At 51.1% G+C, this 12,585-nt stretch overlaps 3 protein-coding genes across 3 annotated transcripts; 2 read left to right on the forward strand and 1 right to left on the reverse strand.

The window, feature by feature from the left end:
• Window positions 1-1,020: 1,020 nt before the first annotated feature.
• On the reverse strand, window positions 1,021-4,139 carry BDZ83DRAFT_606464 (uncharacterized protein). Its single transcript, XM_060507378.1, has 2 exons — window positions 4,118-4,139; window positions 1,021-3,971 (listed from the first exon to the last, which is right to left on the reverse strand). The coding sequence occupies exon 2, from the start codon at window positions 3,668-3,670 to the stop codon at window positions 1,133-1,135; it is 2,538 nt and encodes an 845-aa protein (XP_060369091.1). The 5' UTR covers window positions 3,671-3,971; window positions 4,118-4,139; the 3' UTR covers window positions 1,021-1,132.
• A 4,224-nt stretch (window positions 4,140-8,363) lies between these two features.
• BDZ83DRAFT_648037 (uncharacterized protein) lies at window positions 8,364-9,038 on the forward strand (the record flags this gene model as incomplete). Its single annotated transcript, XM_060510141.1, has 2 exons — window positions 8,364-8,575; window positions 8,639-9,038. 2 exons carry the CDS (start codon window positions 8,364-8,366, stop codon window positions 9,036-9,038), a joined length of 612 nt encoding a protein of 203 aa, XP_060369092.1.
• A 912-nt stretch (window positions 9,039-9,950) lies between these two features.
• Window positions 9,951-11,742, forward strand: BDZ83DRAFT_64106 (uncharacterized protein). The gene is made up of 3 exons (XM_060509530.1): window positions 9,951-11,010; window positions 11,082-11,374; window positions 11,469-11,742. Exons 1-3 carry the CDS (start codon window positions 10,242-10,244, stop codon window positions 11,631-11,633), a joined length of 1,227 nt encoding a protein of 408 aa, XP_060369093.1. The 5' UTR covers window positions 9,951-10,241; the 3' UTR covers window positions 11,634-11,742.
• Window positions 11,743-12,585: the final 843 nt, after the last annotated feature.

The following is a 12,585-nucleotide window of genomic DNA, read 5'->3' on the forward strand; positions in this document are numbered from 1 at the left end:
TTAAAATAAATAAATTAGAAATATATAAAATTAAAATAATAAATTAATATTTAGAATAGCTTTTATAAGCTTCTTTAAATAACGATGATATTAATATAAAAAGAGAGATTATATTAGACTTAGCTATTTATATAAGCTAATATTAAAAGGTTTAATATATATTAAAATTAATAAAGCTTATGTTTTAAATAATTAAAAATAAAAAAAGGTTAAGAACTATTAATAAAAGGGAGAAAATAGTCGAGTTAATTAATTACTATTTTAATTAATAATTAGGTTTAGAGCGCAAAATACTTAGTTTTTTTTAATACGTAATATATAGTACTGCCCTAGCGGATTACTTTGTCGGGAAGATAATAATACTTATATAAAATAAAAAATAATATCAAACCTAGCCGTTTATATAAGCTAGTATTAAAAGGTTTTATATATATTAAAATAAATAAAGTTTACTTTTTAAATAAATAAAAAAAGGCCGGGAGTTATTAATAAAAAAAGAAAATAGTTAAGTTAATTAACTATTATTTTAATTAATAGTTAGGTTTAGAGCGTAATATACCTAGCTTTCTTTAATACGTAATATATAGTACGGCCCCGGCGGATTGCTCTGTCGGGGCGAGGGTAGTGATCTTATATTAGAAATATCTAAATGCGTCTATTAGACTTCGTATTATAAACCGGGCCGCTAAATCAACGTAGCTAGACTGGACAAAGCAGGTATCAAGAGACCGTTTCGCACCCCGTTAACATAGTTAACTCGCTCAAGTCAACATTTCGCCCTCCTGAAGTATACTTGCCTTCAGTAGACTCGTCATCGAAAACTCCGCTAGCAATGACTAGCCGAAAACTCCACAAGCATCTCATCTTCTTTATGTCCCCGAATCACTACGCCATAGAATCTTTGTGCATGCCAACTGCTTACGGAATCTAGCACTTCAGCGTATCCGACCTTGTAGACGAAACAAAGGTAAGAGTAACAAATACGACAGAAACATTAAAGATAAAAGGCGAGTAGGGTAGAATGTCTTCGAACAAGCGTGGGTTAAAAGGTTGCCTGAATCTCTATATGCCCCTATCCCATCCCATATGTAGCTATTTTAATTATTATACAGTTGAAATCCCGCCCTGTCCACTACAAAGGAGGCGCATCGGGGTCCTCCATACATTGATCTACCCGCATAAGCTGCTTTCCCGTGGCCTTGGCCATCTTGATGAAGTCCCTCAGATAGCTGACAGTACTGGGATACAAGTAGTGCATGACAACCAGACTGCCGCCCTTGTCCAGGTCACGCTTGAAAGACACCTTCTGCTGCTCAGGGGTATCAGACTGGGCATAGAGCCAGTCCTCGACATCGATGTTCCAGTTCACAATGTAGGGGTTGTTACTTTGCGTCGCCGCAACCAGCTGCTGTCGCATACGAGCGCCCTCGTTACCGAAAGGAGGACGGAAGTACTTGGTCGTGATACCAAATTGCTCCTTGACGGCGGCAATGTCTTGGCTATACTCCCACATGATAGCGTCATTGTTGGGGAGCCCCTCCATTCTAGGGTGGGTGTAGCTATGGAGGGCCATTTGGTGGCCTTCCTTCATCATGTCCTGATAGATGGTGCTCAAATTCGTAGAAGGGTCTCTCAAGGGAGCACCAACGGTGAAGAAGGTGACCTTGATGTTCTCCGACCTGATGACCTCCATGACCTCCTGAGCGTACTTTGGGTCACCGTCGTCGATGGCAAAGGCAATCGAATTGGGTCGCTTGCAAGCAAAGACTAGGTTACCGCTGGGCAGCTTGTTTGGGATGAGCGTATTGGCGGGAACAGAAGAGACGATTTCGACTTTGGTCAAAGTGACGGCCTCGTTGGTGTAGAAACCCTTGAAAGCCAGGCCGACGGCACGCTTGCGTACGATGTTGAAGTGAGAAATGGGAATGTAGATGTCGTTGCCAGTGGCATAGCGAGCCGCCTCCAACGAATCCCAGGTTTCGGGGAAAGGGGCTACAGTATCGCTGCATTGCGTGTTATGCTGCTGCATGGCAATGGTGAACTTGTTGCTTCCCGAGTAGGCGACGTGCAAGTAAGAACCATCATACATGGTCATGTCGGTGCAACCATCTCCGAATTGCGTGTAGTAGGAGTAGTCGGCGTCCGGTGCCTTGATGACGACCTTTCCCTTCGTCCACTTCGCTGCAGTGTCGACATCGCCTCCATGCCAGAATCCGAGGGCGTTTTGGCTCTGGCTTGCAAAGTTGTCAATGACCTTGGCCGGAACTGTGGCGCTGGGAGCAGGAACAGTCGAAGCTGTGGCAGAAACGGACGGCTGATTCTTGACGATATACTCAGAGGGTGTGCTTCCACAGTAGAAGGCCATGGGACCAAAGGTCACAACCCCTGAGAGTGAGCCGAACAAAATTGAGGATATCTTGGACTGGTCGATGGTAGGGAACTTGGAGAAGGGAAAGCTATATAGCTTTTCGGTGCCGTCGAATGTCCATCCGAGATCAGCTGTGGACTGAAAGCCAAAGACTGTATCGTCACCACCACATGTCGCCGGTGATGCCATCTGGACTTGGAAAGTCGTACCCTTGGTGGCCTTGATTCGCAGAGAGATACCACCATAAGTCTGCGTCTTGGCATTTGTGCAGGCAGTCTTGCTGTAGAAATAAGAGTCCTTATTGTTCGGTGACAAGGTGACTCTGTTACCGCTCACAGCGATGCTCTTCATAGTACCGTCATCGCTGCTTGGCTGAAGCATGGCGTTGTAGAAGAGGAACGTCAGCCGTGACTGGGACTCCCAATCGTCGATGAGAAGATTGCTGCAGCCCGACGAAGCAGGCGACAGCTGAGAAGTGGCGGAGCTGGAGGCAGTTGACGCCCTGACAGAAGAGGTGGACGAGGATGATGAGCGGAGACTTGAAGCTATCGAAGATGTACTGCTGGCCTGGGAGTTTGCCGCGGATGAGGTTGCACTCTGAGAGGCACCTGATGGCCTGGCTGACGTCGAGAAAGAAGAGGGCCCGGTACTCGACGCCGTGCTTGCAGCTCGTACAGTTCCGGATGTAGATGGTACCGAAGTGCGAGTGGTAGCGCCCGAAAGAATCGGGCTGGACCGAGAGCTGCTTGAACCCGGTGTTGCTGGAGCAGATGGACTGGTAGCATCGCTACACAGGAACTGCAAGTTATCGAATGAATACGAGGAGAATTGAGAGTATGTGGACCAGACGAATCCGGTGATGGCGTCCAGGTTTGCCTCCGTGAATGAAGACAGAGAGATGGTAACAGTTTGCTGCGAACCAGTGAGGCCCGAGATGGTGACCCATTGGCTCTTGTATGTGTTGTCGCTACATGATGCTCTTGACTGGATTTCCAGCAACATGGAAGCATCTTTGGGCCCAGTTATCGACAGTGATAAGGCCTTGTAGCCCTTAGTAGCTGCTTTAACACACCCCAGGGTCTCGTAGAAGTATGAAGTGGTATCGACTTTGGGAGTGAAGGTAAGTGCTCCGTTGCTGATGGCGATTTTTGACATGGAATCGTCGTCACTGGTCCACGAATTGAGCTTGTTGACTCCGCCAACGGATGATCTTGAAAAGTCGTCTATCATGAAGTCAGAGCACGCTGCCTGGGCAGTTGCTGCAAGACTGAAGAGCCCAAGGAATTTGCTGGCAGGAGACATGATGGCGATGCTCAGCCCGTTCGCTATGTTGTCTATTGAACAATGTCTCTCAAGCAAGAAGAGATGTAGAGACTTGGGTACAAGTGGAGGTGATGAAGATGGAGACAAGGGGGAATCAGGATTGAAGGAAGAGACTCGTGAGAGACATATATACAACTTGACCACGCCATTATAGCAACTTCCTCGAAATCCACCTAGATGGTGGCGTCGAGGAGTGTTGTTCGACCACACGCTTGTGGATGTCAAGAAACTAGCCGGGAGTGTTTACCTGAGAAGCTACCGTATCACCCAACAACACATCCTGGGTTCACAGAGTAAGCGGCTGGTCAGTGGCTCGGACGGCGATCCATCCTATGTGGAGCCAGTACCAGACGAGCAACCCAAGGACCTTGTGCGATGGACAAAGCATGGAAGCTCAACCTGCCACTCGGAGGGCCAAGAACACACTAAGTCAGCCTCGTTGGCAAAGGCATGGTAGAGCCTTCAATTCTCAGGTGGAATGGGTTTGTGGAGATGAACCGAGGCCAAGGAAAGACGACATTCGACCGAGAATCGTCGGGACGAAGCATTGTGCCTGCCAGCGCCCGAACGCTTGGGAGTGGCGTTCATCGTCGAGACAAAATTTAAAAACTGCCCTGTGTAACCGTTATAGTTGAAAGACATGGGCGGATGATGCGGTTGAAGATACAGCCGTTCCTTTGTTTGTTTCGAGCTTGACATCGGTCAGCTAATTGACGTTCAGATGAGATAAAAGAATCGCCGGCCCAGGTATAGCTGGTACAGGTGTGAACAAGGGTGGAAGAAGCCACTAAACCAGCAGACGGTGGGCCAAGAAGATTCGAAACAAGACAGTTCGAAACACAGGAAGAAAGAATGGGGCTCAATTTACCATCTTGGTAGCTTCCTTCTAACCGTAACCGGCGTCTGGGTAGTACTCGCATGGTGTATAAAGTTGAGGCGCTCCTTGAGTCCTTCCTTCGGTGGATGAGCCCATGGGCGCGTTGATGGGTCGAGCGGATAGGCGAGTGGCTGTAGATCAGTTGACAATGCAACCTACTAGGTAATGGACATCTGCAAAGTTACCGTTGTAGCCTTCTGTCGTGCTCTTCTTTGTCCTCGTATTCGCGAGAAGGAAGATCTCCAGCAGCAGAATTATCCGACGGCTCCCACGCTCCTTCATTTGCCATGCATCGCGCAGGTATTGCTTAGCGTGGATCTTTGCCACACTAGGTCAGATTTGCCCCGGAACGAAGACAGAAAATAGACAGGACGCGGGAAGGACAGAGCACTAGTTCGAAGGCGTACTTGGCAGTACCTAGAGCAATTTAGGGGCCAGAACCCTTTTACTTGGGGGTATCAATACGCTGGCCGAATCAACACAGTCAGTGTCACGAGAACAGGGCTCGGTTCATACTTGGTCAAGTTCGATGAGCTGGGATGTAACAGTCTCGAGTCCTCGACCATGGGAGGGAGCAGTCGGCCAGTAGCGCCCGTGCAATAACTGCACGTCTTTACAGAAAGACGGATACGACGGAGCCCTGTGATTTTAGAGTGACGGGTAGGATCGTGGGGATTGACTGTGCTCTGCATGTTGCTCAATGTTGTATCCGTAGACGATTTAAGGATGGCCTTGAGATGCGCGCACTGAGGTCCGAAGGGCCACAACCGATGGTTCCCTGGCCATCCCAGTAACACGATCCATCGTGGCGGTTAACTTCAAGTCAAATAGATGGAAGATGGCAGTGAACTGACTGCTCAGACACCGCGCATCTCCATCGCCCTCTGGTATCGTGGTGTTCTCGACTCGGTGTCCATATGCTGAAGTCAGGTAAGGCGGGGAATAAGGTTATGTCAAGCCGTCCCGACCTGAATCATGCAGCTAGAACGGGGAGAATCTGACCCAACCATGGCCCGTCGGCGACGGAGAGGAAGAGTACCGGAGCCTAGGACACGAGAGAAAGTTCCAGCTAGGTATTGAGGGAGTTGGGGAGTTACGTTATGCTACTGACCACTGCAAATGGAGAGGTCACACATCTTGGCAGGCACGGTCTAGATGCTGGCAATGGCGGAGGCTCTCTTCCTTTGCACTCTGCTTCTTGGTGTGTTCTTTTCTTTCTAATTGTTCAGACGCTACGTTACCGAACATTGCCTTAGTAATGGTTGCCAAGCCGAAGGACGATCAGTGCGAGAGAGCTTGCAAGTGTCGAGGTTTCATGGGATGGGCCTGTGAGCACCTGGGAGGCCGCAGCAGCGTCCACGGGTAATATGCAAGTGGAGGTCGGGCCCGTCCCGGGCATTGCGGTGAAATGTCGACTGGCTCGTGCGCTGAGCGCCAAGTCTTCTGACTAAGCTCGAGCACGAGCCGGGCGGAGGAGCAGGTGCCGTGGGGTCCGAGACGTTCACGAGGTCCCGTTTAGTCTACGGGTCTACGGGGCTCCGGGTCTGTGGATGTTTGCTATAAACAAACGGACAGACTCGGGATGAATGAGCTATGGGTAGAAAACAACATCGACTTGAGAGGGCGAGGTAATAATCTATGCACGCATCTTGCACTTTCAAATCTCTGGACTGCATTTTCCGATCATGAGCATGTACATCATCTAGATTTCTCGCAGGCATTTGCAGTTGGACAACTTGGAACGGGCTGATAGCAACTCCAGCCCGCATTAAATCGACCATGACGTCCTCCTGACCCGGTGATATCATTTCTCGGCAAAGCAAACAAAGGCGATAGTCACGCCCAAGGCGCTTGAAGTAGGGATACGTTGTTGGCCCTTCCATGGCAGGAAACCTGCGTAATCAACCCAAGTAAGGTACCAAAGTGAACTGAGGTGGAGGGAAAAAGTGATTACTGTCGAAATAACACCTGCCTCCTTACTTACCTTAGTCAAAGGAGAAGGAGGGTGCGAGTGAGGGGGGCCATATGACCCGAGCAACCACAACCGAGCTGAGTTGGCAGCCCGCCAGCGGCAAGATGGCCGACCTCACCTAATGGCAAGTCACCAATGCCAGGCGCATAGCCCTTCGAAAGGCCGGCTACGTTAGTTGGAGGAGCTTATCGTACCTCGGGTGTCACAGTGTGCATGTTGCAAGTTGAATACGGCATTTGTCGTCATTTTGCGAGCACGCCGCATGCATTGTATGACATCAACCAGTAAAAGTAGGTAGGCCCGGACAGGTCAGAACAAGGCCTCTCTGTACCTATCGAGGGACCCCGAGACAGCTGGCGGTGGCAGCCGGCGACACTGGGGGGGATGGCGAGACCGGGTGACTCTTTCTAGTCCACCACTCTGCAACGCCGGATGACTGTCGCAGTGTGCTCCCCACGCCACGCCCCTTCCAAAATCCCTCTGATTGGAAGGAACCATGAGTTTCGGCCCAAAGCAGGAGAAAGTGCAGCAGGGACGGGGGGGAGTATTATCTGCATTTGACTCCGTACATTCTGCACTCTGCAGCAGCACCCGCCGACTCGCAGTCCCCAACAATGGAATTCGCGATTCGTCATACCTTTTCCGTTCCTTTCCGTAGGCTTACCTCAACGCCATTCATCAACAGGCTCCACGTTACCACAAGGTACACCCCCCCTCCATCTAGGTACCTTATCACATCCACACGCCCCGAGCTTTATCATGGACCGTATCTACCTACGTATCAAATGCACTATCATCCAGCTTTATCGCCCGTCTGTTTGCTAAGCCGAGACGATGAGCCCCCTTCCCGGTCAAGAGGCCACCACCAGCCCGTCTGACACTCATCTCGCATACCTACATCATCTTGCTCGCGCCTGGCCCTTCCTTTACAGCCCCAGGCGAGCGGCGTGCGGCGTGCCTGCGTCGCGACCAACCCACTCCGTCACGCCCTTTCCGTCTCATCTGAAGTTGGAACTCGGCCTGGCAAGCTTGGCTCCAGTCTCCAGATCCCAAAGTTGGGACACGCGCGCCTCCCCCATCCTCTTGGAACCAGGCGCACTGTGGCCCGCCCTACCTCCCATCGCCTTATCTGCCTACCTTACCTTGCCTTACCTCAAAGGTGCCTTACCAACCGTTGCCAGCTAAGGTATATCACATCCTCCATCCCGCGACCTTTGTCCAGGTGAATTCCGTCTTTCTCTACCTCTTCATCTGTTTCCTGACAACTTCATCACGAACCTGGTTTTACCCTACTACGAACATCTGCATCTGTATACCAACCCCCACCCTGTGCCTTGCTCGACATTACTTCCTTTCGTCTAGAACTCGATCTTGACGCGACCTTGCCTCTCGAATCCTTGTTGTCATCCTCGGCAACTCAGCCCTTCAGCTTTGTCCGGTGACTCACCCGGCCACTTCCGTCCGCCTTGGAGTGATTACCTCATCCAACCTGCCTCATATTGCCCGGACCCTCCTCCTTCCTTTGGCCTCAGTCTCCTAGTACTAGGTAGCCACCCCCCCCCCCCAAAGCTGGTGACAGAAGCGCACACTGCTCTTTCGCTTGTCCTTGCATCGACTATATCTACCTTACTTGTCTTCCAACCCCTCCTCCAACGCTTCCGACACCTACTCTATACTCGAGGCTCTTCCCAGCCAGGCAATCGTCGTTACCTTTACCCAAAGCGCAAAGCGGCCTGACAGCTGCTTACCTATCACGAGTATCGACACTTCATCACATCATACCCTCCCTTCTCAACGTACCGTGCTCCGTCAACCCAGACACCATGGCCGCCTCAATCGAATCTCCGGCCCAGTTCGAACGCGACCTGCGAAGCGCCAACCAAGATTTCAAAAGATCAAAGGATTCACGGTCCAAGTGGTCCAACGGGGCCCGTCCTCTGGCCGGCTGCCATCTTGACTGGTACACTCTTGAAGCTGTTGGCGGAACCGAGCAACAGCGAGCCATGACACGGCCCCGGGCCAGGAACAGTGAGACGTATGTTTGCCCTTGAACGCTTGTCACTGTACATTCTAGCAGCACACCTAATGCTCGCAATAGTTCTCACTACAAGAAGCATATGCAGAACTTCAGCAAGTTCCGGTCACACTCGGAATTCCCGCAAGGACGGCTGCGCTCGGCAGCTCGCGCCAAGGAACAAATCAAGGATCCTCTCAGCCGCTCTGTCATGAATATGGCGCCATCGCAAGACTTGCATGGGGACACATCTGCCACCGAGGACTGGAAGTACAGTTTTGATCGGGTTGAAAGCCCCGGCCGACCAATGACTCTGGACATATTTGTCAAGACGGCGACGGGTCGCGAGACAGAGCGTATGGTGGAGAAGGAGTACGAAATTCTTAATGAGAATGGTCAGGTTCTTAAGGGCCGCAAAGCTCGCCAAAATCTACGCCAGGAAGGCGTCCGCGTCTCAGAAGAAGATGGCTTCCAGCTCGTCTGAAGTCGGCAGATGGACGAATCTTGCCCTGAATGACTGTACGAGACGAGGACTGACTAGTATTATTTCTAAGAATTCGGTTACCTGGGCGTTGGTGGATTGAGCATGGCATGCATACTACCTCCCTCGATCATCAAGTGGATCAAGCAGTGCCTCAACACACTTTGGGCATATGAGGGCGTTTCTACTCGGCGTTAGGTTGAGGGGACAGTGATATTAGCATCACCTCGGTTAATAGGCATATGCATTGCAATGGTGACAATGATGAATATTTACGCCTTCGAATTGTGCTTCTGTACACAGCTGCCGCGCTTCTGTGATTGTTGTTTTGGGGCTTTGTGTTGCGGTTCTATATACTATGGATCAAACCCCCCCGGCCGAGGATCGGGGTGGGAATTCCCGACTGTGCAGCCAGCTCCAAGGTGTATTCTCATTGGTGGTTTGCCTCAAAGGAGGTAGGATGAGGGTGGTGAAGGCCATTCGCAGGTTCGGAGCCGGCTTTCCATTGTTTGTGATGGAATGGGGCTGTTGCTGATGATCCTTCGAGACACACTGAGGCCAAAAGCGGCTTGGTGCTGATGACCCCGAGGCCCAATGGAAAGGTTGGTATCCGTACGGATACATTACGGTACCTTAGCGTACGGTTACGCGGATACATGTGCAGCAATCCACTATCCAGGGCCGGCCGAGGACCGTGAGCCGTGGCTGATGCATGCGGCGGGCAGGGGCAGGCTCCAATGCTCCATTCGCACTCCGCTGCGGCATGGGGGCTGGAGAAGAATGGTGGTGCCTAATTCAAGCCCCAGTCTGACATTTCTGAGGTGATTGCTTTTTCAGGGACTTTGGTCTTCACCACCGGCCAGGTTCTGACACGAAGGTCATACTTAATAGTGAGGCCCGGTGCGGGCTACTTTTGTATTCAGAGGGGGAAACTGATGACCATGCAGGTCTCTTTGTCACAATCCCCCCCTCTCTTTACTACCTTATCGTTCTACTCCCAAATCTCTCTTCACCGTGTTTCTTCCCTTTATGAAACAATTCCGAATAGTCTCAAATTACCCTATGTAGACTTCGGCTTGATCAACCGCTGCCACACAACCGACCGCATTTTGCAGTTCGTCCGATTTCGCTGAGTGACTAGGTTACGCCTTGAAGCAACCCACGCCCACGCCCACGAGCCATTTCAACACTACGCAAGACTTGACGATGGCTGCAACCCTGAGTGATGGGCGATCAGTGGTGTTGCACTCTCGGTCGCTACCAGCGCTCCCAACAGATTTCTCGGGCCCCTCGGAGTTGCCAGCAGAGCTCCCACCATTGCCGCTGCCCCCAATGACAATGAGAGCATCGCCGCCGCCGCCGCCGCCTCCAGCACCAGTGCCAACATCCAGCATGAACGTAGCATCGTCCTCTTTTGTAACAGAAAAGGCATTGCTGGCAAGTCGTTCCAATGATGATGACCTGACAACCGACAGCGCCAGTACCTCGGAACCCCCACCATACTCAAGCCCCTCCAATAGCTCGGAGACGTCCATCTCACACGATCCCCAAGGGATACACGGAATTCACATTTATACGGGTCTACCCAGGCTGGACTACAAGCTTTACTCACCACCCAACTTCACTCTATCGCCCGACTGCACCACCCTGTCGTCCAAGGCAGAGTATCTGACAGCGAGCGCTAGCGCGCTGATAGGGCTCATCAGGTCCCAGGCGAGCATCCCACCCAAGCCGCTGATACATATCAAAGGAAACCGCGGTCGCACTATTGATTTTGACTTCAAAATGAACCTTATGGGCTTGCTGGTGGCAGACGATATGGGCAAGCGTTTGGACTACATTCGGTGTGTTGCGCCGGGCGAGGTCGCGTTCCGTGGCGGCGCCAAGGCCGATGTCCTCCCCGAGGTGGGTGACAGAGAGCTGGAAGAGTGGTGTCGCCGATTCATCGAGGATCCAGCACCCGTCAAGAGTTTTGGTGAGTTCGCCTTGCATTACAAGGTATGCGTTTGGTTTAACTACGGCTAACAAGCAACTCTTACCTTGAAGCACTCGAACGAGTTGTTGCCAATTTAGACACGCTTTATATTGAGGGTCAGATTCGTAGCTTGATCGCCTCAACTCAGTACAAGGGGCAGATCAACATCTCGTTTCCCGTGACGCATGCCAAGGTCAAGGTCAAGAGTGCCGAGAAGCCGAGTAAGCTCTACATGGGCATGAAGAACCTTTTCACAAGCAAGCACAAGTACGAAGTGGTGCAGTCGGTGTGGCCCTTTGCGACAGCCAGGAACGGCGAGGAGGGCCGGAGGTGCATGATGCAGAGTGAAGAAGTATGGTGGCGGGTAAGTGAAGCTTCCCAAATGACGTGCAGTGCCCTTCTAGAAGCTGTGGTCGCAATGATTGCCAAGCTTGAGTTATTGACGATGTTTCTTGCAGGAGTGGAGAGACTCGATCAAGTATGCCATGGCGCAGAAGAGGCAGAACGGAGCGTACGTAACCAACGAGGACAAGCTGGAGGCACTCATGGAGGGCAAGGGTAAGGGCGTGGCGTCCATCGACTGGGGAGGGATAGGACCCGAGCTTGAGGAACACGCCGTTTGAGGCTCTCGCAGGAGACGTGGAGCATGATATCTCGCTTGGCCGGGGAACGGAGTGCGATTTTGTGTGATTGATGATACCCGAGCTTGGCGTTTGAGCCACATGGAGAAGGTGCACTGACTGACTGCTTTGCCCAAGAATGGCTGATCTGTGATTAGTTCTCGCAGTCTACCTCGATTCTGTAATGGCTCTCTTCAAACATTGAAGTCAAACCGAGTAGCTCAAAATCCAAACTTAGTAACAGGCTCCGATATCGGTTTCGATTGACATTTTCGATATCCTTCTATTTGGCGATTTCTGAAGATATCCCTGTGAATATCAACTGGGCAGGAGGCAAAAAGTGAGAGGAAGAAAGGGAAGTTTGACTGGCACAAGATACACACACACGGTGACATGAGATCGGTCTTAACTGGGTTACTTGTTACCCGTGAAGATGATGGCGGTATAAACGTCACTTGGTAAGTCTTACTATGGTATCTAGCTGATATGAGCCTCATTCAATGCCAAGTACGAAGCTGACGATAAAACCATTATTACTCCGGAGCAGGTGTTGTAAGGCAGAGAGAGCTTGCAAGGAAGGCAATGAGCAGGGTTCCATGCAGCTTGCTTCTTTCGGATGGACCAACCGACCACAGTGAGTCACCGCCCCGCATCGCCCCAGACCTGCGCCTCTCAGAAGTTTGGCCCTTTGCCCTTTCGAATACCTAGTATAGTTTAGACGGCCCACGACATGGGCAAATACGCGATTGTAGTTTTTTGCTACATTACTTGGATCAAGCCATATGCTTACCTCCTAGTCAGCGCATCGAGATCAAAAGTCTCGGCGAACGGATACATGGTAGATGTGAGTGGAGAGCGGGACGACTCTGACGCAGTGACACACTCGGCCAGTGACTCCCACTCCCCGCAATTACCTTAGCTTCAGCCCTCAGCCCCGGTTGCTCAATGAGGACAT

The sequence above is a fragment of the Colletotrichum acutatum genome (genome assembly GCF_030867785.1).
Source record: "Colletotrichum acutatum strain CBS 112980 chromosome Unknown BDZ83scaffold_13, whole genome shotgun sequence".
Classification (NCBI taxonomy): Eukaryota; Fungi; Ascomycota; class Sordariomycetes; order Glomerellales; family Glomerellaceae; genus Colletotrichum; species Colletotrichum acutatum.